At 34.7% G+C, this 27,641-nt stretch overlaps 1 protein-coding gene across 2 annotated transcripts in view; it reads left to right on the forward strand.

Moving 5' to 3' along the window:
• LOC140137068 (uncharacterized) overlaps positions 1 to 9,262 on the forward strand; it is a 50,369-nt gene extending 41,107 nt beyond the window's left edge. The window contains exon 4 of one of the 2 annotated variants that reach the window (XM_072158736.1): positions 9,092 to 9,262. In XM_072158736.1, the coding sequence (XP_072014837.1) occupies positions 9,092 to 9,154 (63 nt within the window). In that variant the 3' untranslated portion in view covers positions 9,155 to 9,262. The remainder of the gene's footprint in view (positions 1 to 9,091) is intronic. The other variant, XM_072158729.1, reaches the window with a different exon arrangement.
• The last annotated feature ends 18,379 nt before the right edge of the window (positions 9,263 to 27,641 follow it).

A 27,641-nucleotide genomic window follows, 5' to 3' on the forward strand; every position in this document is an offset into this window, starting at 1 on the left:
GTACTTGAATTATTATATATTCTTAGTCAGTGGGAGTGGTCTAGTTCGTAGACACATTTCTGATTGGACAATCGCATGATTTCGGGTGCCGTCTATCAGGCCGTAGACGACCCCACGTCATCATGCGTCTTGATAATGCGTAACTCGCGTGTAGAGGTGCGCGTATGTATCGCGCTGGATGCGTAGACTAGTGCGGAATACGCGAACGCGATAGCAATACGCGCAACAGAATACGTGAAGTTGTAAACAAGTTTCGTTCATTTTATAATGAGGGGAGTTTTTATGACGGTAACTTAGTTTTTGCTTAAAAAATTTGTTTACAATTATTAAAATAATATTTAACTGCGCCGGCATCCACTACTCAAAATATTGGACCTGCCTGTCGTCTATCACACGGTAGAGGATAGGCAAAATAAAAATTCCTATCGTTTATTCTCTAATTCTATTACCTCCACGACCCATTATTCAAAATCGCGCACTGTGATTTGTTGAAACGCGTCACGTGAGAGCCCATTATTCTGCAATAATGGGTCAAGCGCCGTAACACATTCTACGCACAGCATTACGCTTGGTTACGCGTGCAATATTTCCGCGATACTCGCTGTCACTTACGCGTACGCGCTCCACCTTGAAGTAAACAACTTTTGTGCCAAAAAAATTTTTCCAAAAAAAGACATTTTCTCTTTAAATTGCACTTTTTTCTGGTAATAGAATAGAAATAAAGGGTGCAGCATTATCCTTTACACGCAAATAATGTGTCCTCGGCAGTAAAAACGTTTAAATAATGGGTTCGGCTGCGCCTCACCCATTATTTACGTTTTACTGCCTCGGACACATTATTTGGGTGTAAAGGATAATGCATTACCCTTTATTTCTTAAATCAATGGGCACCTTTTTAAAGTTGATAATAAAATTGTAATAATAATATAAATGGCACATTCAGATCTTATTTATTTATTTATAGATTTATCTATTTAGGCCTATTTATTTATTTATTTATTTATTTATTTATTTATTTATTTATTTATTTATTTATTTATTTATTTATTTATTTATTTATTTATTTATTTATTTATTGATTGATTGATTGATTGATTGATTGATTGATTGATTGATTGATTGATTGATTGATAACTGATTGATTAATTGATTTAGAGATTCATTTATACTGATATTTAGTCATATATTGATTTAGAAAGTTTAAAAGTATTATTTGTAGGCCTTTGTATTTATTCTGGTTCTGATTTTATTGATACTGATATTTTTGTTAATTTTTAAAGTTTTGGCATAGCATTCGTTACATTATAACACGCTGTGTTATGAATTTGCAACACCTTTTTACATATTGATATGCGTTGAGTTTTTAAAAAGTAATATCCGCCTTTTTTTCTTCTTTTTGAAATGACATACGGTACTTGTTACAAAAACAAATCAGCATGGAAAACATTTTTTTTCGTCAGAGGCAGATATTTGGCCTATTCAGTGTCATAAAGCTACAAAATAGACGATCTTTTAAAATCATTTTTAAATGGCTATTTATTGTTCAACCTTATTGTTTGTATTTGTAATGTTCACACAATCTGAACATGTGCTTGTAGGACAACGATTTTGAATTAAACATGTTAATTGTGATATTTTAATTCCCTAGAACACCACAGTTAAGCGTCCAAAATTGTAAGTGGGTTTTATTTTATTTAACCTCATTATTTCGCTAAAATTACTCGAAAACCCTCCTAAGAGTTGTTGTTACAAATAAACATTTCATAATTTTGGGCAAAGGATAGCCAAATAGTTGACCGAAATCGTATATTTGCACCAATACTTGACTGAACTCGTATATTAACATTACCGCCCCTTCGTGGCTTTATTGGAAGCCAAAGTGTGAAACGAGATTACTTGAAATATATATTTCAGAGTTGAAAGAGTTTCAATCCTACGAATAATATTTCTGAAATATGTCTCTCTGATTGGTTGATGGTCAAGAGGATTACGGCATCCTCAAAGCCTCTTGCTGTAATTCTCTAATCGATATCTATTATAGGACCGATCTTTTGAAATCCATACAACCGTGTCAAATGAAATAGTCTCGAATCATAATTTGTGCACGATCCGCGATACAACGTTGATACGTCAGATTTCGGAATTTTATTAAAAATAGGCATAAATCACATTGAACAGGTTGAATGCTGCCAAATGTCCTTACTTTCATTTTCTCATTTAATTTGTTTTAATTTTGATTAATTTATTTATCCACTGGCTCTCTGGTAAATCCGGTATTGCCAAATATTTCTTGTCCATTACCCGTGTTAATCTATTTATTTATTAAAATGAACCATCTATTAAATTCCTATAATACAATGTATAGGCCTAGTGTATTTGATAACAAATTTGTTTTTATTTTTGATTGAAATTTGGGTTCCATTACACGATTTCATAATAAGATATGTTTGGGCATGGCGGAATTAGTATATGATTAAAAATAGACATACTCTTAGGCCCCTTTTTTAATGTTTGTAGGCCTACATTATTGATATCAATATTTATGTACAAAATGCAAAAGAATGTATATATATTTGATTGTTTTGTAAACATTAAATTTGATGTTTACTCATAATTATGTCTGGAAAGTCAGGGAAAAACTAAGGAGTATCGGTATTTAGTTCCTGGGAAAGTGGATCATATGAGCAGTGAGTAAAAACATTTGCCCTAAATCTTTATTTGATTTTTATTGTTTTATGAATTTATTAGGGCTACTGGTAAAGTGCAGAAAAAACCTCCAAACGCATTCTAGGATTTTTCATCAGCAGCAGTAGAAATTTCTCTTGCATAGATTTTCTGGTGACCTCGCTTGGATTTAGCAAACAATGAACCGTCAGGGTTATAGCGCGTTATTTAATCTGATTCAACTCGTCGTGGCACGTATATTTATTGCACGTGTAATACTTTTTGACGTCACGAAAAGTATTGTACATACAATATTGTACGTACAATACGGAGTCTGAAGCTAGCCTTAAACATGGTGGTTAAACGAGATTGCTTTCTACGTTGTTCCAGTGTTGGCCATTTTAATTTTTTGAGAATTTCTGTCATGGAACCCTTGGCTCTACTGTAATTTTTGGTAACAAACCGAGCAGCCCTGTGCTGTATCATTTCCAATCTTTGGACGTCTGTTGTTGTATGTGGGTCCCACACAGCACAGGCAAACTCTAAATGAGGTCTTACAAGGGCGAAGTAGAGTTGCTCCTTAACTTTCTGCGGGCATCGCCAAAGGTTCCTACGAACAAACCAGAGAGCCTTATTTGCTTTGGCAATTATATTATTCAGGTGGAAAGTCCATTTAAGATTATGCGATATTTCAACACCTAGATAAGGATGATGAGGGACTTGTTCCAGTTGATCATTACACATGTTGTACGATTTGATTAGTGGGTGGTTTTTGGTTGTAATCCTGACAGTTTTGCATTTGGCGGTATTAAATTTCATTTGCCATTTTTCGGCCCAGGTACAAAGAGAGGAAAGATCCTTCTGAAGAATTTCTGTATCTTGGGGTGATTGAATAACTCGGTATAAGAGACAATCGTCTGCAAATAATCTTATCCTGGTAAAACTGTCAATATGGTCTGCTATGTCATTAATGTAAATGAGAAACATGAGGGGGCCTAGAACAGTTCCTTGGGGGACTCCAGATTTAACCTGTGCTGCGTCTGAAATTTCACCGTCTACGACAACTCTCTGCGTTCTTGATGTTAACCATTTTCAACCCACTGTAAAAGGGGACCTCGTATGCCGTAGAAAGTCAGGTTTTGCAGCAATCGCCGATGAGGAACAACATCAAAGGCTTTCTGAAAATCCAATATTTGAACATCAGTCTGCCAATGATTGTCTAGGTTGTGTGCAAGGTCTTCTATCGTAATGATAAGCTGAGATTCGCAAGAATGCCCGGATCTAAAACCATGTTGGAAATTTGAAAGGATGCTGTGTTTTTCTAGGTGACACATAATATGGCGGAAAATGATATGTTCCATAAGTTTACATGTAACTGAAGTCAAAGACACCGGTCTATAGTTTGCAGGTTTGCATTTCTCTCCTTTTTTGTAAATAGCAATTATGTTGGCTGTAAGCCAGTCCTCCGGTAGATCACCTGTTGTGAGAGATTGGGAAAAGATATGACGTATGATTGGGGCCAATTCATGACTTAGGTCTTTTAACAACTGAGAAGGAATGCCATCGGGCCCACATGCCTTTCTGGGATCTATTTCTTGCAGGAGTTTCTCAACACCGTCTAGGTCTATAGACAATTGATCAATTGTAGGAAAGGGCTCTCCATCCAAATTAGGTATTTGATTGACATTCTCGGACGTGAAAACGCTATAATATTGGTTGCTAAGAGCTTCGGCTTTACCCTTTGCAGATGATATTTCTCTACCATCAACATTAAGAGTGGCCACTCCACAACTATCTCTTTTAACGGACTTGACATGTGTCCAGAATCTTTTACCTGCTGATGGAGTTACATTTACATCGCTTGATGTTTTAGTTGGTAGTTCATCAAGCAAGGACATGAAATACTGATTTTTTGCCTTTTGCATACCCTGTTGAACAATTTTCCTGAGTTTTTGGAACTTTTCCCAGTGTGCGTTCGTCTTATACTTTTGATACAGTTTGTATACGCGATGTTTTTTGCGTATCAATCTTTTATTTTCGGGAGTCATCCAAGGGACGTCCCACTTCTGCCTAACTGTTTTTTGAGGTACGTGTTTTTGCATCATACCAGTGACCTGTGTCTTAAACTCAAGCCAACTTGCATTTATTGTACGGGATTCACTTTCGTTTGTGTTTGCTTGGATGAATTTTTCTTGATATTCGTTTGCCTCTTTCTTGATCTCATCTACATTCATTTTTCTAAAAGAAACACTTTGCGAGGAGGTTGTTTGCTATGCTCTGCCTTAACATTAACAACAGCTGTAACCACACTATGATCACTCATTCCCGGATACACGTCAATATTTTCAACGAGATCGGGATTGGTGGTTAACAGTAAGTCCAGTATATTGAGCTTACGTGTTGGCTTACGAACACATTGATGGAGAGCGTGCTCTTCAATTGTGTCAAGTAACAACCTATTCACCTGGTAACCATATTGAGGGGATGGCTTTATGGTGTTATTATCCCACTGAATATCCGGCATATTAAAGTCGCCCCCAAGTATGATGTTTGGGAGAGAACCATTTTGAGATAATTTGCTAAGTGAGATATTTAGTTCGTGCAGTGGTTCAAGTTTATCGTCTGTTGGTCTATAGTACGAACCTACATACAACGGTTTGTTTCCAGCAATACAAATTTTGCACCAAACTACTTCACATTTTGAATCAAGTGAGTATTCAGTAGTTGCAATCAAAGTCTTAGAAATTGCAACGAAGACCCCACCCCCATGCACATTTCTATCCTTTCGGGACACATTATATTCAACAGGAAAAACTTCAGCATTTGTGAATGAACTATCTATGTGAGATTCCTGACCACAAATTACGTCTGGTTTATGGGTCTCTATAAGATCAAGTAAATCAAGTTGCTTGCGCTCGCTTTTTAGGCTGCGGCAGTTAACCAACATGACCTTAATACTCTTTTGGCTGTTTTTCTTTGTAGTTTTGCTTGTACCGTTACCATGGTTACGGGCTTGATCATTTCTAGTATTAACAGATCTTGGACTTGACGTTAACACATTATCAGGAATAATAATATCCGATTCATCAAGTGATTCAAGGATTGAAAATTCATTTGATAATTCAAGATCCGAATCTGAAAATATGAAAGTTAAGGCAGCTGTGTAAGCATACTCTCAGAGATGCATGCAGTAAAAGTACCAAAACTTTGTAATTATTCACGCAAGGCATATAAAAGTATAGGCCTATTTTTTTAAAGGCAACACATCAAGGAATCATAATATAAATGCAGATTTGGTGTAAAAACAATAATTATGAAGAAATTCACAAAAATTCAATTTTTGGTAATTTCTTTTCGGTACATCATAACAACAACAAAAAACATTCTTTCCAAAACATTTTTGTTTTAATTTTTTCTTAATCTTGAGGCTCCATTCCAAAAACGTGTTTTTTTGTTGTTGTTTTTATTTTTATATTGGCCTTATTTTTTTAGATATTGACCATAAGGCATCAAAATGAACTTTTTAAAATCCACAAACGCTTATCTGCACAAAATGATGCCTACAATCTGAAATGGACCAAGATATAAAAAAATGAGAAAATGACTTCTTGATTCGATCTTGCTTTTTGCGACAAGCATAAATTATTTATTATTATTGCTTATACCTATATGCTGTATTATTTTATTGAGTTATCGTGTACCTAAATCGTCAATTCATCGAGAAAGTGAACATGGAAATAATCGCTGTAGCCTGTACTATTTAAAAAAAAACGTATCCAAAAAGCTCAATATCTCGAAAGAAACGACGTCTGGAGTAGGCCTACACAGCCAAGATAAAAATATCCAATTGGACTTAAAAAATGCAAAAATCCCTTCATTATTAAATTCAAAAATCTATGAAGAAAATCGAAAACGGTACAAATAATGAGAAATAATAAAATTTTGTTATGACTAAATTGTTCTTCAAAAATGATGGAAATGGAAACTTTACTGATTTGATGCATTTCTCGTGGGTGATTTTGCGTCACCGACAAGAATTCTGTGGTCACCGATTAATCAATTCGGGTTATCCGCGCTCGTGCTCAAACGCAGATAACGTGCCAGTACGCGCAATAAACTTTGCGTGGCGCTCTGTGCCATTCGAGTGGTGGGTAGTGTGATACGCGATTCAGTTCTTCAAGCCATAAAAAAGTAAACAAAATTGAAAAAAGACTGAAAATTTCAAAACTCATTTAATATTCGCCAATTGTCTACCTCCCGGTTGATTTACGCCAGTATGTACACCATTTCCGTGGTATTTGTGTACAAAACCGTTTTATCTTTCATATTTGTGATTTTTAAGATTGTTATTTAAATTGCAAACAAAAAATGAAGTTTAATAATGGTATTTCTTCTTACTTTTGACTGAAACACACACTAATTTCTCATCCAAATAATCTTAAATCTACCGTTTTTTTTATTTTGCGACGTGCACATTTACTGGTTTGGTATGATAATTTGAAAGTGTCATAATTTTTCGTGTTCAAATAAAGAAATTAGAGCTCTTTCACACACAACAGCATTTGAGGGAGCTCACGACTGAGCACAAATCTAAAATTGCATAAATGGAGCCGAAAACACCGTGAACCAGGACAGGAAATCATCTAACAATTACATTTTTGTTCCAAAATAATTGAGGCCTAATTCTTGCAAAGTGAGAGCAAGAGAGCAAATGAGAGCACAAACTACCACCATTAGGCCTACTATCAAAACACCACGGAGACGAAACACCGGGAACCACCACAGGAAACCATCCAAAAATGCATTCAATGTTCCAAAATAATTTAAATTTTGCAAAGTAACAAAAACACATGAAAGCACAAATCAACCATTGCACAATTACTATTACAATTACTAATTACTAAACAACACGGAACCGAAAACATCGGGAACCACCACAGGAAACCATCCAAAAATGCATTTCTTTTGTTCCATTATAATTTAAATCTTGCAAAATAACAGAAACACATCAAAGTACAAACCTGCAAATGCATAATTACTATCAAAACGACCTGGAGCCGAACCCCGGGAACCACCACAGGAAACCATCCAAAAATTGCATTTTTGTTCCAAAATAAATTAGAATAATAAAAACACACGAAAAAGAAATTCAATCATCAGAAATAGCTTATTTTTGTACAAAATTATTATTTTCATTTATTCAAATAACAAAAACCAATGAAAACAAAGATCATGCAATGTTTTTGTATGGTCAAAACAATACGGTGCCTAAAACACTGGGAACCACTGCTGGAAACCATCTAAAAATCTCATTTTTGTTCAAAAATAATAAAAATCTGTAAATCACCAAAAAATGGTAATGCCAACCCCTGCCAGATTGGCACTTGCCAACCTGGTACAATTGGCAGATGCCAATGATTTCTGACACTCTGGATATTGATGGCAAATGCCAATTTGACCCGTGACTGCAAATGCCTGGTTGTGCGTACCCCTTGCACATTCTTCTTGGCCGAACCTGGCAAATGCCACATTGGCATCAGTTGGCAAGTGCCAACCTGGCACTATGTGGCATATTTTCCCTGTGGAGCGTAACCAAACTGGCCGCGTAGGAGACTAACTCTGAGGCCGCACTCGCTGTCCTAATCCAAATAGTGCGAGATGTTTCGAGGATGATAGAGGTGAAGTTTATGATGTTGTTTCTTTGCAAATTCCCAATGTTTTTCGCGTCCAAATGTATTGGGAACTTTCATAATGATTGCATATTATCATTTTAGAAGAAAAAAAAAAATCTAAAAATTTAAAAAGATCGTACATTAAGGCTTTAAACCTAACCTAGCCCTAACCCTGGGTAATCCAGAATTGTATAACCATATAGGAATACATGGTGCGCAGGGTAAACCAGAAATATACCGCCACTACCAACCAATTACAGCAGCACAAACCCACTGTGGCACAAACCCATGTTATGTGCAAATATGGTATATGAGTATGTGTAAATTGTTCCGTCGCATAGGTTGCATATGCCGAAGGTATTGTGCCACATAATCCTTTGTTAAATACATCACACATGCAGTCAGAAGTAGGCTTGTAAATAACTAAATAAAAAATTTCCTTAACAATTTCGTAATAGTCGGCCTATTATCGTGAGAATATTCCAATCAGAGCATATTGATCGCGATATTGAACACTTTGTTGTGTGACATTAATATCATTGTTTATACATTTTAAGCTTTACTGATGACACTGATTTACAAATTTTACAACACGGATTACAACACGGAAAATGGATTTTAGAAAACGGTAAACTTCGGACTCTAGTCTACTCTCACATCCCTGATCACACATGGAGTCAGAAGTAGGCTGTTAAATAACTAACAAAGTACTACTGATGCAAGTTTTAATATTAATTTTGTCATTTCTGTTATAGGTTATTGATGGGGAATCACTACGTCAAGCCCTTAAGGACATACCCACTAAAGATATGGCCTAAAATTGTTTGATTAGCGTAACATAAACAAAATTAGGGTCGGTCGGTCGGCAATTTTTTTTTACACACACAGTTTATGCTGTAAATTGCTTGGTGTTTTTTTTGTTTGTTTTGTTTTTAAGGGTCGTTCGGGTTACGCCAATCAAACAATTTTTTACGCCTATTGAACATCTACCCAGCAAACACAAAAACGTTTTAAAAACGTTTTTAATAAGTTATATTTTGGCTTTTGGTTTACATAAAAACGTTCTAATAACATTAAAATGTCGGGTTATATAAAGGTCATGAAAACGTTTTAAAACTTTTTGTATGAAAACACACTACAACAATATTTTTAAAATGTTTTCAAAAATGTTATTGTAAACTATTTTTCCAAACATATTTGCAAAATATTTTGTCAACACTTAAATAACATTATGTTAAAATATTTGCACTCAGCAAACACAGCAACGTTCTTAAAATGTTTTTTCAAAACGTTTTAATAACATTTAAATGTCGGGTTATATAAAGGTCATGAAAACGTTTTTAAAACGTTATTGCAAATATTTTGGGCAAACATTTTTCGCAAAATATTTTTCTACCCCAAAATAACATTATGTTTAGAATGTTTTGTATCAAGTTTTCAAGAATGTTTTTGGAATGTTATTAAAACGATTTTATACCCTTTAGATAACCCGACATTTAAACGTTTTCTGTAAAACATTTTTGTTTGCTGAGCAGTAGATTATCAAAAAATGTTTTTTAAGGTTATGAAAAGGTTTTATACTCTTAATATACCCTTTATATAACCCGACATTTAAACGTTTTCTGACAACCTTTTATAACCTTTTGCGAATCATGTCGAAAACGTTTTGTGTTTGCTGGGTAGCTACATGGATTTCTGGAATTAAATACACAACTGCTGCAATTATATAGTATAAGGCCATTATATAGTATAAGGCCATATGTCATAAGTTGGTATGAAAAAGATTTATACTTCGCAAATTGAGAGAAAAGGTCACCAATTCTGATTCAAATGAACAGGACTCTTATTCTATATGTCCGACTGACATGAAGTAAACATATTTTAAAAGATGACTCTATAATAATGCAGAATATGTTAACATCAAATGTTATTATACAGGGTGTGTATGAATTATACAGAAAAAAACCAGTAGGCTTCCAATCATCCCTCGCCAAAATATACGGGATGACCAAAATCATGTATATTAAATAGTGGAATGTTTAATTGGCAATTCATTAATAATTTAGATTTGTGTGTAAACTCTACGGATGATTAGCACTTATTGGCACTTGAATTAAACAATTAATCAAATTTTTGGTTACAAATGATATTTCATTAGGTTAAGGTGTTATTCTTCTTCTTCTTCTTCCTTATAAGTGCCTCCCTCATATGTATGAGTATTATCGCACTGCGTACAGACAAGCTGTACTTATTTTTTTACTCTGGAACCTAGAGTAGATGAGTGTATTTTGAAGTACAGTCAACATGACCGGGATGATCCCCTGCTCTTTTCGAATAGCCTGTGACGTTCTTTAACGTGCACACTACATTAAGGTTATACAGGATTTTGAAATTTTGTGTAGGCAAATTGGCTGCACGTAGCCACCTAAAATATTTTGTTTTTCAAAAAATAAACATGGCAGGCCTAAAAATCATACTTCATCTTAAAGTTGACACTCTAATGATTATTATTGTAATACTTTTAACGTCATAACTCATACACAAATGTACTTTGTAAGTGTTTCAATTTGTGTTCAATTTCATGAGCATGAGGTTTTTTGGGAAAGAGGCCAGGAAAATATGGGGAGAGGGTCCGATTTCATTGCGATTTCGCATATGTGTTACAAACAAACCAATGAAATAATGTACCTATTTATTCTTTCGATAGGTCCTCCTGATTTAAAACAGTAAGCTTACATGTTCACAGAATGTCAATGAAAATGATGGGGTAAATGTCGTCTTTTTTGCAACAACAATATTAATTTAGTGTGCCAATATATTGACACAATTATTCCCTACATTATTTCTTTGAAGTATCAGCTAACACATGCATATCAAAATTTTATGAATCAGGTACGGGAAACATTAAAAATAATTTATTTTATCTCAGCATATCAGGCCAAATGGTCCAAAATGGAGTTCTGAGATATGCACACATTTAGTTTCAAGTACTCACATTTTCTGCTATTTCACAGTATCAATTCACAATCCCATAATATTCCAGGTGCAGTACTCCTGTATTACTACTGATAATCCTTACTGCATGGGAAGTATCAATTGATTTTCACAAAACTTGCAGAAATTGACAAATTTCTGCCAAAACGTCCACACTATCTATATCATGTTCAAACCATGTGCTAAGCTGTTTACAATGCTAGTTGGTGTTGCCAGGGCCAAGGTGATAGTACTTATTTTATTGATTTTGTCTAGTATAGTGCTGGTTGAATACTCATGCTCCACTGTGCTTATGCTTAGTGATTTTAGAAATCAAATGAAAATGATAGGGTTGCCAGTTCATGCACTGGAATAATAATCACTATAAGGGGGCACATCACTAAATAAATGTCCCATTGAAATACATGTGAAAATACAATAAAGTAACTAGGTGCATAATAATTATGAGTCCTGGGGGAGGGTAGAATGGGGGAGGGGGGAGCAGTTTTTGGCAAACCTTTACAGTGCATCTTTATAAGGCTTAGAAAACACTACAGAAACATTCAAATCTGCATCATAATATCTAGGCCATTTAAAGTTTCCACATTGGCAAAGTTAGGCTGCCCGAGAGCAGGGCCAGGGGAGGATGACAGGAAATGTCGGCATACCTTTTAAAATCTAACCCACGGGCCCCCATGTATATTTGGGATTCCCCCTTCCAAAGAAAATGATAGCCCTCACACCTTCTCTTTCTTCCATGAGTTACACCAAATGCGGAAGGATTTAGTGTAGTGTCCCCTTAAAACAAGAACTGTCTTTAAAAAAGAATTTGTGCTGTGGGATATCTAGAGCAAATATTGATACACAAAAATAATTTAAAAAATACTTTGTTGATACAATTTTTTCAATCTACATCTCTGAGATGTTTAATATATACATATACTTCATAAATAAAAATTAAAAAACAAAAGACAAGTTGAGTGGAATTTTCACCCTCCGTAACCTTAATGTGAGAAAATATGCATGTACACGGGACCGACAGCTTAAAGTGCCCTCCGAAGCACTAAGCAAGTAGAGTGAAGTGTCTTGCTCAAGGACACAAAGAGCCGGACCTGGAATATTCGAACCCTTGACCCTTGGGTTCACAGTCCTATGCCTTAACCGCTAGGCCACGCTCTCCTCCTGATTGTAATATCTGTGAAATTTGAGACCCCCAAGAGTAAAACTTTTCCAAAAGGCATCATATTGAACAATTTGTGTGAGTCTATGGCTGCTCCCCTACCAACTGCTCCCTCGATCACCTAGTCCACCCCTGGCTACTTGGACATTTGAAGGATTATCACATTCTTGATCTTCATCTTTTCATCTATATGAAACGATTCACTTTAACAATTTCATAATATTGACATTATATCCATGATCTTCGAGTTTTTATCGGACATAAATGACAAAACTCATCCTTCGAATCATTTAATTTTTTCTTTTTATATGATACGATTCACTTTAACACTTTCCTAATATTCACATTACATCCTTGATCTTCAAGTTTTTAGAGAACATCAACGACAAATCTCACCCGGCACATCCTTGATCCCCATCATTTTATATGATACGATTGACTTTAACAATTTCTAAATATTCACATTTCATCGAATCTTTATAGGACTATATGATATTAATAACAAATCTTATCCGCCACATCCTTGATCTTCGTGGTTTTATATATAGAACATAAATGATAATCTCATCCGTCACATTCTTGATCTTCATCTTTTTATATGAAACGATTCACTTTAACAATTTCCTAATATTCATATTACATCCTTGATCTTCGAGTTTTTATAGAATATCATCCGCCACATCCTTGATCTTAATCTTTTTCTATGATATGATTCACCTTAACAATTTCCTAATGTTGACATTTTCATCCTCGATCTTCGAGATTTTATAGAACAGCAATGACAAATCCCATCCGCCACATCCTTGACCTTCATCTTTTTATATGAAACGATTCACTTCAACAATTTCCTAATATTCAAATTTATCGAATTTTTATAAGATTATAGGATATCAATGACAAATCTCATCCGCCACATCCTTGATCTTTATCTTTTTATATGATAGGGTTCACTTTCAACAATCCCACGATATTCGCATGATATCGGCTTGTTTAGAACATCAATGACAAATAAACGATAATCTTATCCGTCACATTCTTGATCGTCATCTTTTCATCTATATGAAACGATACACTTTAACAATTTCCTAATATTCATATAACATCCTTGATCTTCGAGTTTTTATTGCCAATCAATGAAAAGTCTCATCCGCCATATCCTTGATCTTCATCTTTTTTGGGCGAAAATCGCGAAGCGATTTTCGACCCATATTGCGCTGGGTTTTGTTCTACTTACTTCTTCACGGCGTTTCAGAATAAAAATGAAATATTCGTGCTGTCTATGTAATCAGGAAACTACAGAGGCGATAGTGTCCATTTAAATTTGTCATTACTACTTCATGTTGATATTCAAACAGTGCTATAAAGTTATCTTACCAAGGAATATGTTTGTATTAAAAGAAATAATTGTTTTACAACTTCCATGAACTAGCATTACTTTTATGCAAATCAGAAAATTGCAACAGATATTTTTCATTTCTCTCAGACTGAGCAGTATTGCCAGATTGTACGTACAGTTGGGCTACATTAATTGTTTTACGCTATACCATAGCGTATAGAATATGTTAATGATACTTGGCCTTCACTTGGCTCTGCTGATGTATTTATTTATTTATTTATTGGAACATACACTTTTGTAACAGTGGCACACGCCTAACCAGCGGTGCGTTCAAAACAATATCAAACATAATTATATACAAGAAATGATTTAAAAACAATATACACGCACAATTATTATGGCACAGAACAAAAGCAAAATAAATAAATTGCCTGTGTCAACCCAAGTTGATTTGAAATGGGTCGTTAGCAGGCAAATAAAACGAAATATAAAATAATATTAAAATAATATACATTAACATGGCAAAATACTGGCATTAATTGTGCATAGAATCATTTAACAAGAGAAGCTCTAAGAGCCCAAGCACGTTTAAGAAATGATTTACAAAAAGAATCAAAACAAAAACTACCTTCTTCACTGTCTATGGGGGCCCCCAGCATCAAGCACGTTTTAATGTCCTCATTCCCAGCAATAAATATGTACCAAAAGGCCTCAAGTTGCTGATCATAAAGGTCACTTTCCAGTTTCAGGTACTCTTCTGCGCGAATTGTGTTCAGAGTCCTACAGGTGAAAAGGAAGTGACTAAGATTTTCGCTGCCGCTTTTGCATAGAGGGCAGGTGTCGTCCATGCCCTCGGTCCAACCGTGGATTCTACCATTTAAGGGGAGAGTGTTTGAACGTGCTTTAAATTTGAGGCTTATCCCCCAAAAATCAGTTTTGTCAAGAAGGTAGTTTTCAAAGGCAAGTGTTTGTTTAAACTTAACATATTCAGCCAGAGAAGATTTGGTTTTGGCATTGTCATACCACGAAATTTCATACACATTTTTCATAATTTCTTTACAACATTTGGCCCAGTGTGGATTGATCATGTTGATAGACGCGTCGTTTGTGAAAAGGCGGTTCATATCACATTTATCGAGAGCAGATTTGGTCGAGCTTAACCATTTAAAGCGAATTTTGTCAATATTGCAATCAAGAATGAATAAAGTATTGAAAAGCAGTTTTGGCCATCGATGTAAATCCATTGATCTGAGACGAGCAAAATAGTTAATCCTAATAGTATCTTGAATGGAGGCAATTGATTGCCATCCTAGATCACCATAAAGGGCTGCCGCTGGGGTATTACGCGGTGCCTTAAGAATATATCGGGCCATTTGTAACTGCAGGTTTTCAATTCTTTTGATGTCCGCTTGACTTCCACATGTCCACACTGCGCACGCGTAATTAATACATGGTAGAGCAAGTGTACGCCATAAAATATCCCCATACTGCACCCTATTAAAGTCATCGTGACCATCCAAAATAGATCTAATATAACCAATAAGTCTATTTCCCTTTTTTACAACTTCATTAACATGTGTGTGATCAGAAAGATTTTTAGAAATATGAACTCCTAAATATTTATAACTGTCACATGAGGAAATGGTGCTATCACATAGGTTCCATGTCTTGTCATTACTTACTTGTTTTCCAATTACTACAACATTTGACTTATCATAATTAAAATCTAATTTCCATAAGCGAGAGAAAGAAGATGCAATATTCAGCATTTTCTGAAGTTCGTCTTCATCATTTGCGATCAAAACAACGTCATCAGCCCAGAATAAGCAACCTATTTGAACATCACAAATGCGAATACCGTTACCACTTTCTTTGAAAAGTTTAGCTAGCTGGTTTATATAAATGCAAAATAAAATTGGGGATAAGACACATCCCTGTTTAAGACCTTCTTCCACCTCGAAATATTCAGTGTCAATATCACCAAACTTTACTTTAGCTTCTACATTACAATAAAGACTTTCAATTAATTTCCAAGCACTCCCTCGAATGTAACATCAGTAACGCCCTCACTCAGGCTTGCTGGTTTAACGAGAATCCTTTAATCGGTGTAAATGAATAAGTGGAGCTAAAAGGCGCAAGGTACCATTCGGAAGTAAATTATTATACATGTACCGTGCCAATTGGACTTTCTGAAGGGGGGTTAAGATGAGCTGTAAATCTGTGTATATACTAGATAGAGAGACCTGATACTGCTAATAGGCCTAATATCTGGGTAAACGTGGAAGTTAACTAAAGAACGTCATTTATATTATGACACATTTAAAGCTAAAGACAAAAATGACATGTGAAAATGTTATTCTGATGGCATTTATTGTTAGAACACGGAGATAAAATAGCATTGAATTGTTAGAAGATTTATGCACTTCTCACAACACACGCATCATGGTCATCATGATATCAGGTAAATTACATTTGATCACGCACTAAAAACTTCACACTGTGGAAAGGACATTTACAACCATGCATGACTCATAGATGGATTGATATGAATATTTAGTAGGTACCGAGATTACCCAATCAGCGCACAATGCCAGTAATTGATCACGCAGCAAGTACCATCATGATAATGCACTACTGTTACGTCATGCGTGATTTTCATTGATAGAGCACGGTGATTTCCGGTAAATGATAGACACCTAAATATGGTAATTTTGCAAACATCTATTGATTTTTATTGGCTGAAATTGCACACGTGTTGTTTTGTTTACATGGCCTTTAAAATGAGACCGGTTCACAAAATATTTGAGCACGGGAAAGGAATATAGCGGGTTCATTAAAAATATTGGTTCCCAGTGTTGCACAGTGGCTAGGTGACCGTGTTATGGCTATGTATCTTACTATAAATAGGGAAATGTTGTATCTATGTATGTATCTATGTATGTATCTATCTATGTATGCCTATAAAGGCTCCGTCAGTTTCGATCCAAATGTCGCCAAATTCATACGGGAGATCGATGAATATACGGGAACGTGTTTAAACTTTATTTGGTTGAAAACGGTCAAGAATTGGCTGCAAAAACAGTGAAAATATGGGTAAAAACGGGTTTTTTTATGAAAATCGGTTGTCGGCATACGCGTCACTGCAGCTGGCCGGCAGCGCGTCGGCGCCTCGTGCGTAACGCGCACTACGCCAATGGGCGCGTAAACGGCGCAGAGCCACGCGAGTGCGAGCCAGAGACCAGTGGACATGACGGTACATATGGACGGGTCACGGGATTATGATAACGGGTGAACACGTCCGCAGACACGCTATATGAGAGGACGTAATAAATACGGGAAAAAGATGTTTGTTGTATAAACAACATGAAGCGGTACTATAAAGAAAAATTAAATTTAAATGAGGACAAAAAAGTACGAATAATAGGCCAACGGGTTAAAGTAACTAAATGAAACGGGAACGAAACAAAGAAGGAAAGAAACTAATCAGGAAATGTAAGAAAAATGAAGCTAAAATAATGAGAACCGAGAGAAATAAAAAACATGGAAACGGGAAATCACAAGCAGCAAATAAACAAAGAAGCTAAAGGGAAATGTAAGAAAGAACAGATTTAGAAAAATAAAATGTACCTTTTCAATGATTCTACCTGTTCAGTAATTATTCCTGTTATGGTGAACGCTCCCATCTAGTAGCTTGTAATTACCAGTTGCTCGGGGTTAATATCAGTTGGAAGATGAGTTCCCGGGGTGGGCACTCACATGTTAAGGTGGTACGGGTATGTGCGGCGCTCAAGGGTCCCTTTTTCAGGCTCTCCGGCAGTTCCTTATGCCCCACATTTGGATCTGCTCCAGTTCTTTGAGCCTCAAACTCTGACAATTGTAGCTCTTTAAGCTCAAATTTGGAAATAATTTAGAAATTTTTAGCTCAACAGCCTATAATTTGGCCCTAATTTCAGTTCTTCAAGCCCCTATTTTGCCCGAAAATCAGTTCTTAGTTCCGAAAGTTCGGCGCTCCGCGCCGCACACCCCTACCAAAATTTAAGTTGAGTGCCCCCCCCCCGGATGAGTTAGTAAAATAGTAATATTGCACAGTAATAAATTATAAAATACACCTAGTTTTGAGAAGCTGAAGGGTAGAGGTAAAATCTGAATGTGGTGCTGAAGATATACGATAGAGCTAAGTGTGTTAAATCGGGTGAAGTTTTTGGGTCCCTATACGTGCTCTGTGTGTTGCTGTGTGAGTGGGCCAAACATGGCTGAGGCAATTAGTGGAAGATGTCCACCTAGTTTTCGTAACACTTGACTTTCATTTACCTGTGTTTTCATTGGTCAATAATCTAATGACATTCATATTTTGTTATGGATATGACTGATGCACATAAACTTATTTACATAATAATGTCAACGTAATAACTACTGTGTTATGATGGTGCTTTTATGTTATCTCGATCTTTATAAGATTCTTTTTCCAGTAGGCCTATTATTAAAATTACAAAACTACATTGCATGTGTCTGTAGTAATTATTTGTGTTTCTTTTGAACCACCCTTTTGACAACAATTGCCTATCAAGAATTATGCAGTGTGTTTTTACTACATGCCCTACTTGTCATTTGACAAACGTACAAACATGCTTATTATGAACAATCCCATTTATAAAAACAGTTCGAATAAAATAACTACACCTTTATCTTGGCACTTCCTCAGTGGCTCGCCCTATTCCTTTTTAAAGGAATTTTTATCTATGATTAAAATCACATTACATCCTTGACCTTCGAGTTTTTAATAGAAAGTCAATGACAAATCTCATCCGCCACATCCTTGATCTTCATCTTTTTATATGATACGATTTACTTTCACAATTTCCTAATATTGACATTGCATCCTTGATCTTCGAGATTTTATAGAACATCAATGACAAATCTCATCCACCACATCCTTGATCTTCAATTTTTTGGTGACACGATTTACTTCAACGAATTCCTAATAATTATTCACATTACATCCTTGATCTTCGAGTTTTTATGTACAATCAATGACAAGTCTCATCCACGACATCCTTGATCTTCATCATTTCTATGAAACAATTAATCACATTACATCCTTGATCTTCGAGTTTTTATGGACAATCAATGACAAGTCTCATCCACGACATCCTTGATCTTCGTCATTTCTATGAAACGATTTATCACATTACATCCTTCATCTTCGAGTTTTTATGGAAAGTCAATGACAAATCGTCTCATCCGCAACATCCTTGATCTTCATCTTTTTATATGATACGATTCACTTTCACAATTTCCTAATAATGACATTTTCATCCTTGATCTTCGAGATTTTATAGAACAGCAATGACAAATCTCATCCGCCACATCCTTGATCTTCATCTTTTTATACGATACGATTCACTTGAACAATTTCCTAATAATGACATTTTCATCATTGATCTTCGAGATTTTATAGAACAGCAATGACAAATCTCATCCGCCACATCCTTGATTTTCATCTTTTTATACGATACGATTCACTTTAACAATTTCCTAATAATGACATTTTCATCCTTGATCTTCGAGATTTTATAGAACAGCAATGACTAATCTCATCAGCCACATCCTTGATTTTCATCTTTTTATATTATACGATTCACTTTAACAATTTCCTAATAATGACATTTTCATCCTTGATCTTCGAGATTTTATAGAACAGCAATGACAAATCTCATCCGCCACCTTGACCTTCATCTTTTTATATGAAACGATTCACTTTAAAAATTTCCTAATATTCACATTTCATCGAATTTTTATAGGATTATAGGATATCAATGACAATTCTCATCCGCCACATCCTTGATCTTTATCTTTTTATATGATAGGGTTCACTTTCAACAATCCCACGATATTCGCATGACATCCTTGATCTTCGAGTTTTTTTAGAACATCAATGACAAATAAATGATAATCTCATCCGTTACATTCTTGATCGTCATCTTTTTATATGAAACGATTCACTTTAACAATTTCCTAATATTCATATAACATCCTTGATCTTCGAGTTTTTATTGACAATCAATGAAAAGTCTCATCCGCCACATCCTTGATCTTCATCTTTTTCTATAATTAAAATCACATTACATCCTTGACCTTCGAGTTTTTATAGAATGTCAATGATAAATCTCATCCGCTACATCCTTGATCTTCATCTTTTTCTATGATACGTACGATTCACTTTAACAATTTCCTAATATTCACATTACATCCTTGATCTTCAAGTTTTTATAGATCATCAATGACAAATCTCATACGCCACATCCTTGATCTCCATCATTTTATATGATACGATTGACTTTCACAATTTCCAAATATTCACATTTTCATCCTTAATAATCTCATCCGTCACATCCTTGATTTTCATCTTTTTATATGATACGATTCACTTTAGCAATTTCCTAATATTCACATTACATCCTTGACCTTCGAGTTTTTATAGAACATCAATGACAAATCTTGATCTCCATCATTTTATATGAAACGATTATTCACATTACATCCTTGATCTTCGAGTTTTTAGGTGAAACGATTTACTTTAACAATATCCGAATATTCACTTTGCATCCTTGATCTTCGAGTTTTTATAGGACATCAATGACAAAACTCATCCGTCGCATCCTTTGATTTTTTCTTTTTATATGATACGATTCACTTTTACATTTTCCTAATATTCACATTACATCCTTGATCTTAAAGTTTTTATAGAACACCAATGACAAATAAATGATAATCTTATCCGTCACATCCTTGATCTTCATCTTTTTATATGAAACGATTATTCACATTACATCTTTGATCTTCCAGTTTTGATAGAAAATCAATGACAATCTCATCCGCCACATCCTTGATCTTTATCTTTTTATATGAAACCAATTTCATATGATACAATTCACTTTCAACAATTTCATAATATTCCCATCACATCCTAGATCTTCTAATTCTAATAGAACATTAAGGGCTGGGGTATGAACGTTTGGACAGTATTTATTTTGGGACATTAGAGCACATCAGACATATCGAATTGCATTCTGAATACGAAGAATGTCATTCTGATATCAAATAATTTTGAATTTTTGAAATTCGCAATTTAATCCACATTTTATGGCAAATCATTAAAAATTGATATTTTTGATATTTAACAGTACTTGAAGTAAACTTTATAAATCTGATGATTTATACTTAAAGTGTATGTAGGTGGGTTGAAAAGCCGACGATCAATTGAAAATTTGACCTTTCGTATTGAAGATATGGATTTTTTTTCCCAAAACACCAAAAAAAAATAGGTCTTTTTGGGAAAAAATTCATAGCTTCAATATGAAAGGTCAAAATTTTCAATTGACCGTCGGCTTTTCCTCCCTGCTACATACACTTTAAGAATATATCATTAGATTTATATAATTTACTTCGAGGACTGTTATATATCAAAAATTCGAAAAATATCAAATTTTTATAATTTGTCATAAAATTTGTACTATATTGTGATTTTCAAAAAATGAAAATTATTTGATATCAGAAAGACATGCTTCGTATTCAGAATACAATTCGATAGGTCTGAGGTGCTCTCATGTGCCACAAAAAATACTGTCGAAACGCAATTAACGCTCATTTTAGATCCCTTAATAAATGTTAATCTCATCCGTCGCATTCTTGATCCCCATTTTTTATTGATACGATTCATTTTGAAGAATGTCCTAATATTCACATCACATCCTTGATCTTCGACAATCAATAAAAATTCTCATCCGCCACATCCTTGATTCGATTTACTTTAACAATTCCCAATATTCATATTACATCCTTGATCTTTGAGATGTTAATGGAATGTCAATGATAAATCTCATCCGCCACATCCTTGATCTTCATCTTTTTAAATGAAACGATTCACAATAACAATTTCCTAATATTTACATTACATCCTTAATCGTCGAGTTTTTATAGAACATCAATGACAAATGTCAGCCGCCACATCCTTGATCTTCATCATTTTATATGATAGATTCACTTTAGCAATTTCCTAATATTCACATTAGGGCCTATATCCTTGATCTTCGAATATTTATAGGACATCAATGTCAACTCTCTTCCGCCACATCATTGATATTCATCTTTTTAAATGATACGACATACTTTCAACAATTTCATGATATTCCCATCACATCCTTGATCTTCGAGTTTTTATAGAACATACAATGACCAATAAATGATAATTTCATCCGTCACATCCTAGATCTTCATCTTTTATATGAAACGATTCTCTTTAACAATTTTCTAATATTCACATTACATCCTTGGTCATCAAGGATGCGGCGGATGAGATTAGTCATTGCTGTCCTATAGTCCTATAAAAAATTCAATGAAATGTGAATACTAGGAAATTGTTAAAGTGAATCGTATCATATAAAATAATGAAGATCGAGGATGTGGCGGATGAGATTTGTCATTGATTTTTTTTACAAAAACTCGAAGATCAAAGAGGTAGGCCTAATGTGAATAATTGTCTTAAATAAAAATATGAAGATCAAGGATGTGACGGATGATATTTGTCATTGATTTCCATTAAAAAAAATCTCGAATATCAAGGATGTAATATGAATATTAGGATATTATTGATGAGAATCGTTTCATATAAAAAGATGAGAACAAGGATGTGACGGATGAGATTATTATTTATTTGTCATTGTATGTTCTATAAAAACTCGAAGATCAAGGATGTGATGGAAATATCATAAAAAGATGAAGATCAAGGAGGATGTGTCGGACGAGATTTGTCATTGCTGTCCTTTTAAAAACCCAAGATTAAGGTTGTAATGTGAATATTAAGAAATTGATAAAGTAAATTGTTTTTTGTAAAAAGATAAAGATCAAGGATGTTGCGGATGAGACTATCATTTATTTGTCATTAACATTCTACAAAGACTCGAAGATCAAGGATGTGATGGGAATATTATGAAATTGTTGAAAGTGAATTGTATTATATAAAAAAGATGACGATCAAGATGATGTGAATTATGTGTTTCTCATATGTTAACATTAGGAAATTCTCCAAAGTGAATCGTTTCATATAAAAATATGAAGATCAAGGATATGGCGGATGAGATTTGCCATTGCTGTTCAATAAAATCTCGACGATCAAGGATGAAAATGTGAATATTTGGAAATTGTTAAAGTGAATCATTTCATAAACAAGATGAAGATCAAAGATGTGGCGGATGAGATTTGTCATTGATTTTCTTTAAAAGCTCGAAGATCAAGGATATACATACATACATACATACAAACGATTTTTATAACGCGCTTCTTACAGAGCGATCAGAGCGCACACAAAAAAAGAGAAAACAAAAATAAAACAAAAAATATCAACATTCTGGATACAAATGACACTTAAGCATTTTTTTGAAAGAGTGAAGTGATGAAGCCTCCCTGATGTTACGTGGGAGGCTGTTCCACAATGAAGGTGCCGCAACACAAAACACAAAACACAAAACACAAAGGATGTAATGCGAATGCAAAAATAAAGGTACATGTAGAAGAATTTCTTGACAAGGAAAAGTTATCAGAACAGCCACTTGCAGGGGACTCAGAAGGCTTTGATGGACAGCATTTCATAAGAGTGTTCAGAGTATCTCTCTGATTCACTCAATCTACACAAAGCTCACTTAACACATTGTTTTGCTGACCGTATGCAACTGACTGAGAAAAAGATTTCCGACATACTGGACTGAAGAGTGGTGACAAAATACAGTACTACCATTACTTTATTACTTTTTCAGAAGAAGTTTGAAAGGGCATGAAGGGTGCTTGAGGCAATGGGGAAATGCCCTGCAAGGAGAGGGGGGGGGGTAGAGTATCCCTGACAAAAAAAGAAAGAGAAAAGTGCCTCCTCTGACAAAAAATGAAAAGAGAAAATTGGGGGAGGGGAGGCAACGTGAAAGAAAAGGGGAAAGTTTTGATAGAAAATCAATGACAAATCTCATCCGCCACATCCTTGATCTTTATCTTTTTATATGAAACCAATTTCATATGATACAATTCACTTTCAACAATTTCATAATATTCCCATCACATCCTAGATCTTCGAATTCTAATAGAACATTAATAAATGTTAATCTCATCCGTCGCATTCTTGATCCCCATTTTTTATTGATACGATTCATTTTGAAGAATGTCCTAATATTCACATCACATCCTTGATCTTCGACAATCAATAAAAATTCTCATCCGCCACATCCTTGATACGATTTACTTGAACAATTCCCAATATTCATATTACATCCTTGATCTTTGAGATGTTAATGGAATGTCAATGATAAATCTCATCCGCCACATCCTTGATCTTCATCTTTTTAAATGAAACGATTCACAATAACACTTTCCTAATATTTACATTACAGGCTGAGTCAAAAAGAAGTAAACTCATGTTTGAGGGGCTGTAACTCGAGATCTGCAAGGAATCTACTAAAAATTAAAATACCACTGGAAAGAGCAAATTCTACACGTCTAAATAAAAAAAAAGAATTGTTGCAATTGCTCACAGCCAACTCAAGTTATACTCATTTGAATACAACCACCCATTTTGCACACAGCTGATTGATTTTCATCCATTTCAATTTAGACGAATCAGCAAAGTGCTAACAGGATTTATTGTTGAAAAGACAACTTTTGCTTTTAAGTAATATTCAACAAAGTCCATGACGGTACTATAGTTTGTAGGGATACCAATTAAAGCCTTTACGAACGATCCGGCAGAAGCTTGATTGGGGAATGTTAGGTAAAGGATTGAGCTGATCTTTGGTCTTGCTGTAACGCATGTCTAACTCTAGCAATGTTCACTTGTGATCTAGCAGTTCGTGGTCTGCCTGAAGCTTCCGGCTGTCTGTTCCTTAGTGTCCCATGCACATTGAGCTTGTTCACATTCTTATATACTGCTCCCTTACATGAAACCCGGTTAGCTGTAGGAAATTGGAGACGAAAAAGACGCCGAACTTCAGTGGGACTCTTAGTTTCATGATACTAATCGACAGAAGGTGGAAACGTGCGCTCCCGTGCGGTAAATTGTGGTGCCATGTTGTCATTTGGCCCGTTTTATTATAATAATAATGTAGTGCAATGTGGTAAAATTCATATTGAAAAGAGCCCTTTAACATGTAAGAATTATTGATCGAAACCACACCTGCCACAGAACTTTATTTGCATTTGAATATCGCGCCTTACCAATCAATATAATAGGTAGGCCCCTACTTGGGAAGTGAAACCGTGTGCAGCTACAAAAATGGGTGGTTGTATTCAAATGAGTATAACTTGAGTTTGCTGTGAGCAATTGCAACAATTCTTTTGTTTATTTAGACGTGTAGAATTGCTCTTTCCAGTGGTATTTTCATGTTTAGCAGATTCCTTACAGATCTCGAGTTACAGCTCCTCAAACATGAGTTTACTTCTTTTTGACTCAGCCTGTACATCCTTGATCGTCGAGTTTTTATAGAACATCAATGACAAATGTCAGCCGCCACATCCTTGATCTTCATCATTTTATATGATAGATTCACTTTAACAATTTCCTAATATTCACATTAGGGCCTATATCCTTGATCTTCGAATATTTATAGGACATCAATGTCAACTCTCTTCCGCCACATCATTGATATTCATCTTTTTAAATGATACGACATACTTTCAACAATTTCATGATATTCCCATCACATCCTTGATCTTCGAGTTTTTATAGAACATACAATGACCAATAAATGATAATTTCATCCGTCACATCCTTGATCTTCATCTTTTATATGAAACGATTCTCTTTAACAATTTTCTAATATTCACATTACATCCTTGATCATCAAGGATGCGGCGGATGAGATTAGTCATTGCTATCCTATAGTCCTATAAAAATTCAATGAAATGTGAATATTAGGAAATTGTTAAAGTGAATCGTATCATATAAAATAATGAAGATCGAGGATGTGGCGGATGAGATTTGTCATTGATTTTTTTTACAAAAACTCGAAGATCAAAGAGGTAGGCCTAATGTGAATAATTGTCTTAAATAAAAATATGAAGATCAAGGATGTGACGGATGATATTTGTCATTGATTTCCATTTAAAAAAAAACCTCGAATATAAAGGATGTAATATGAATATTAGGATAGTATTGATGAGAATCGTTTCATATAAAAAGATGAAGATCAAGGATGTGACGGATGAGATTATCATTTATTGGTCATTGTATGTTCTATAAAAACTCGAAGATCAAGGATGTGATGGGAATATCATGAAATTGTTGAAAGTGAATTGTATTATTTAAAAAGATGAAGATCATGGATGTGACGGATGAGATCAACATTCGTTTCTCATGTTCTATAACACCTCTAAGATCAAAGATGTGATGGCGAAAATTAGGAAAAGTGAATCGTATCATAAAAAGATGAAGATCAAGGAGGATGTGGCGGACGAGATTTGTCATTGATGTCCTATAAAAAAAACCTCGAAGATTAGTAATGTGAATATTAGGAAATTGATAAAGTAAATTGTTTCTTATAAAAAGATGAAGATCAAGGATGTGGCGGATGAGACTATCGTTTATTTGTCATTAACGTTCTATAAAGACTCGAAGGTCAAGGATGTGCTGGGAATATTATGAAATTGTTGAAAGTGAATTGTATTATATAAAAAAAAAAAGATCCAGAATGTGACGGATGACGTGAATATTTGTTTCTCATGTTCTATAACAGCTCTAAGATCATGGATGTGATGGGGAATATTAGGAAATTCTCCAAAGTGAATCGTTTCATATAAAAATATGAAGATCAAGGATATGGCGGATGAGATTTGCCATTGCTGTTCAATAAAATCTCGACGATCAAGGATGAAAATGTGAATATTTGGAAATTGTTAAGGTTACACGAAGAAACGTATAAAAACGTATAAAAGACGTATAAAGTTGTTCTCTAAAACCGCGTTTTCTCAGCAATCAAATATCGCAGTGAGTCAAATGTTGGTACATGGATGTATCTTAACATTATTTTAGTTTGTTTATACAAATTTTTAGAATCCGTTTGAAAATCCTTCGTTTAAATCATTTTTACGCACCATGTTCACAAGATCAAAAACACGTTCCATGCAGTTTTTTTCAAATATTCGCTCCGTATAAAACTACGCCGAGTGATTGTTTTCTCCGTTTTTGTATTGTACTACAAATCGACCAAAGAAATAATGTTGCCATGGGGAAGAACCAAAAACAGCTCCGATTAAATTTTATTAGCCCGTTTTTGGGAACAATTTTCGAGAATCTTGTACCACAAAACACTGTTATGTTACATTATCGATATCTGGATTGTGGAACATTAATTTTGATTTCTAACTGTCTACATTATATCTCAAAAGTATGTCGATTCCTTTACCATTTGAATTTCACTCCCAATTTAAGCTACTTTTTTCAAAATTGAGGTTTTTCGCCATCGATACCTCCGACATTTACAGCGGTGATGAGATTGTTTATCATAAGAGCCTGGTATGCACTATTCCATAATAGTCAGTTTGAGATCAATCGATTTCACAGATCACTCAGTAGCTCAATCGGTTAGCGCGCTGGACTCACGTTCGACTATATAATACTATAGTTTTGAGCTGGAAAACTTTGGTACGTGTTCGAGTCCCTAGTGGTCCATTCCATCTATTTTATTTTATTTTTCTCTCACTTTTTTCTTTTTTCTTGTTCGTTTCTTTCTTTCTGACTGCAGCGATTGATTGTTTTTGCCCGTTTTTTTTTTTTATATAA

Source organism: Amphiura filiformis, chromosome 2, assembly GCF_039555335.1.
Source record: "Amphiura filiformis chromosome 2, Afil_fr2py, whole genome shotgun sequence".
NCBI classification, from domain to species: domain Eukaryota; kingdom Metazoa; phylum Echinodermata; class Ophiuroidea; order Amphilepidida; family Amphiuridae; genus Amphiura; species Amphiura filiformis.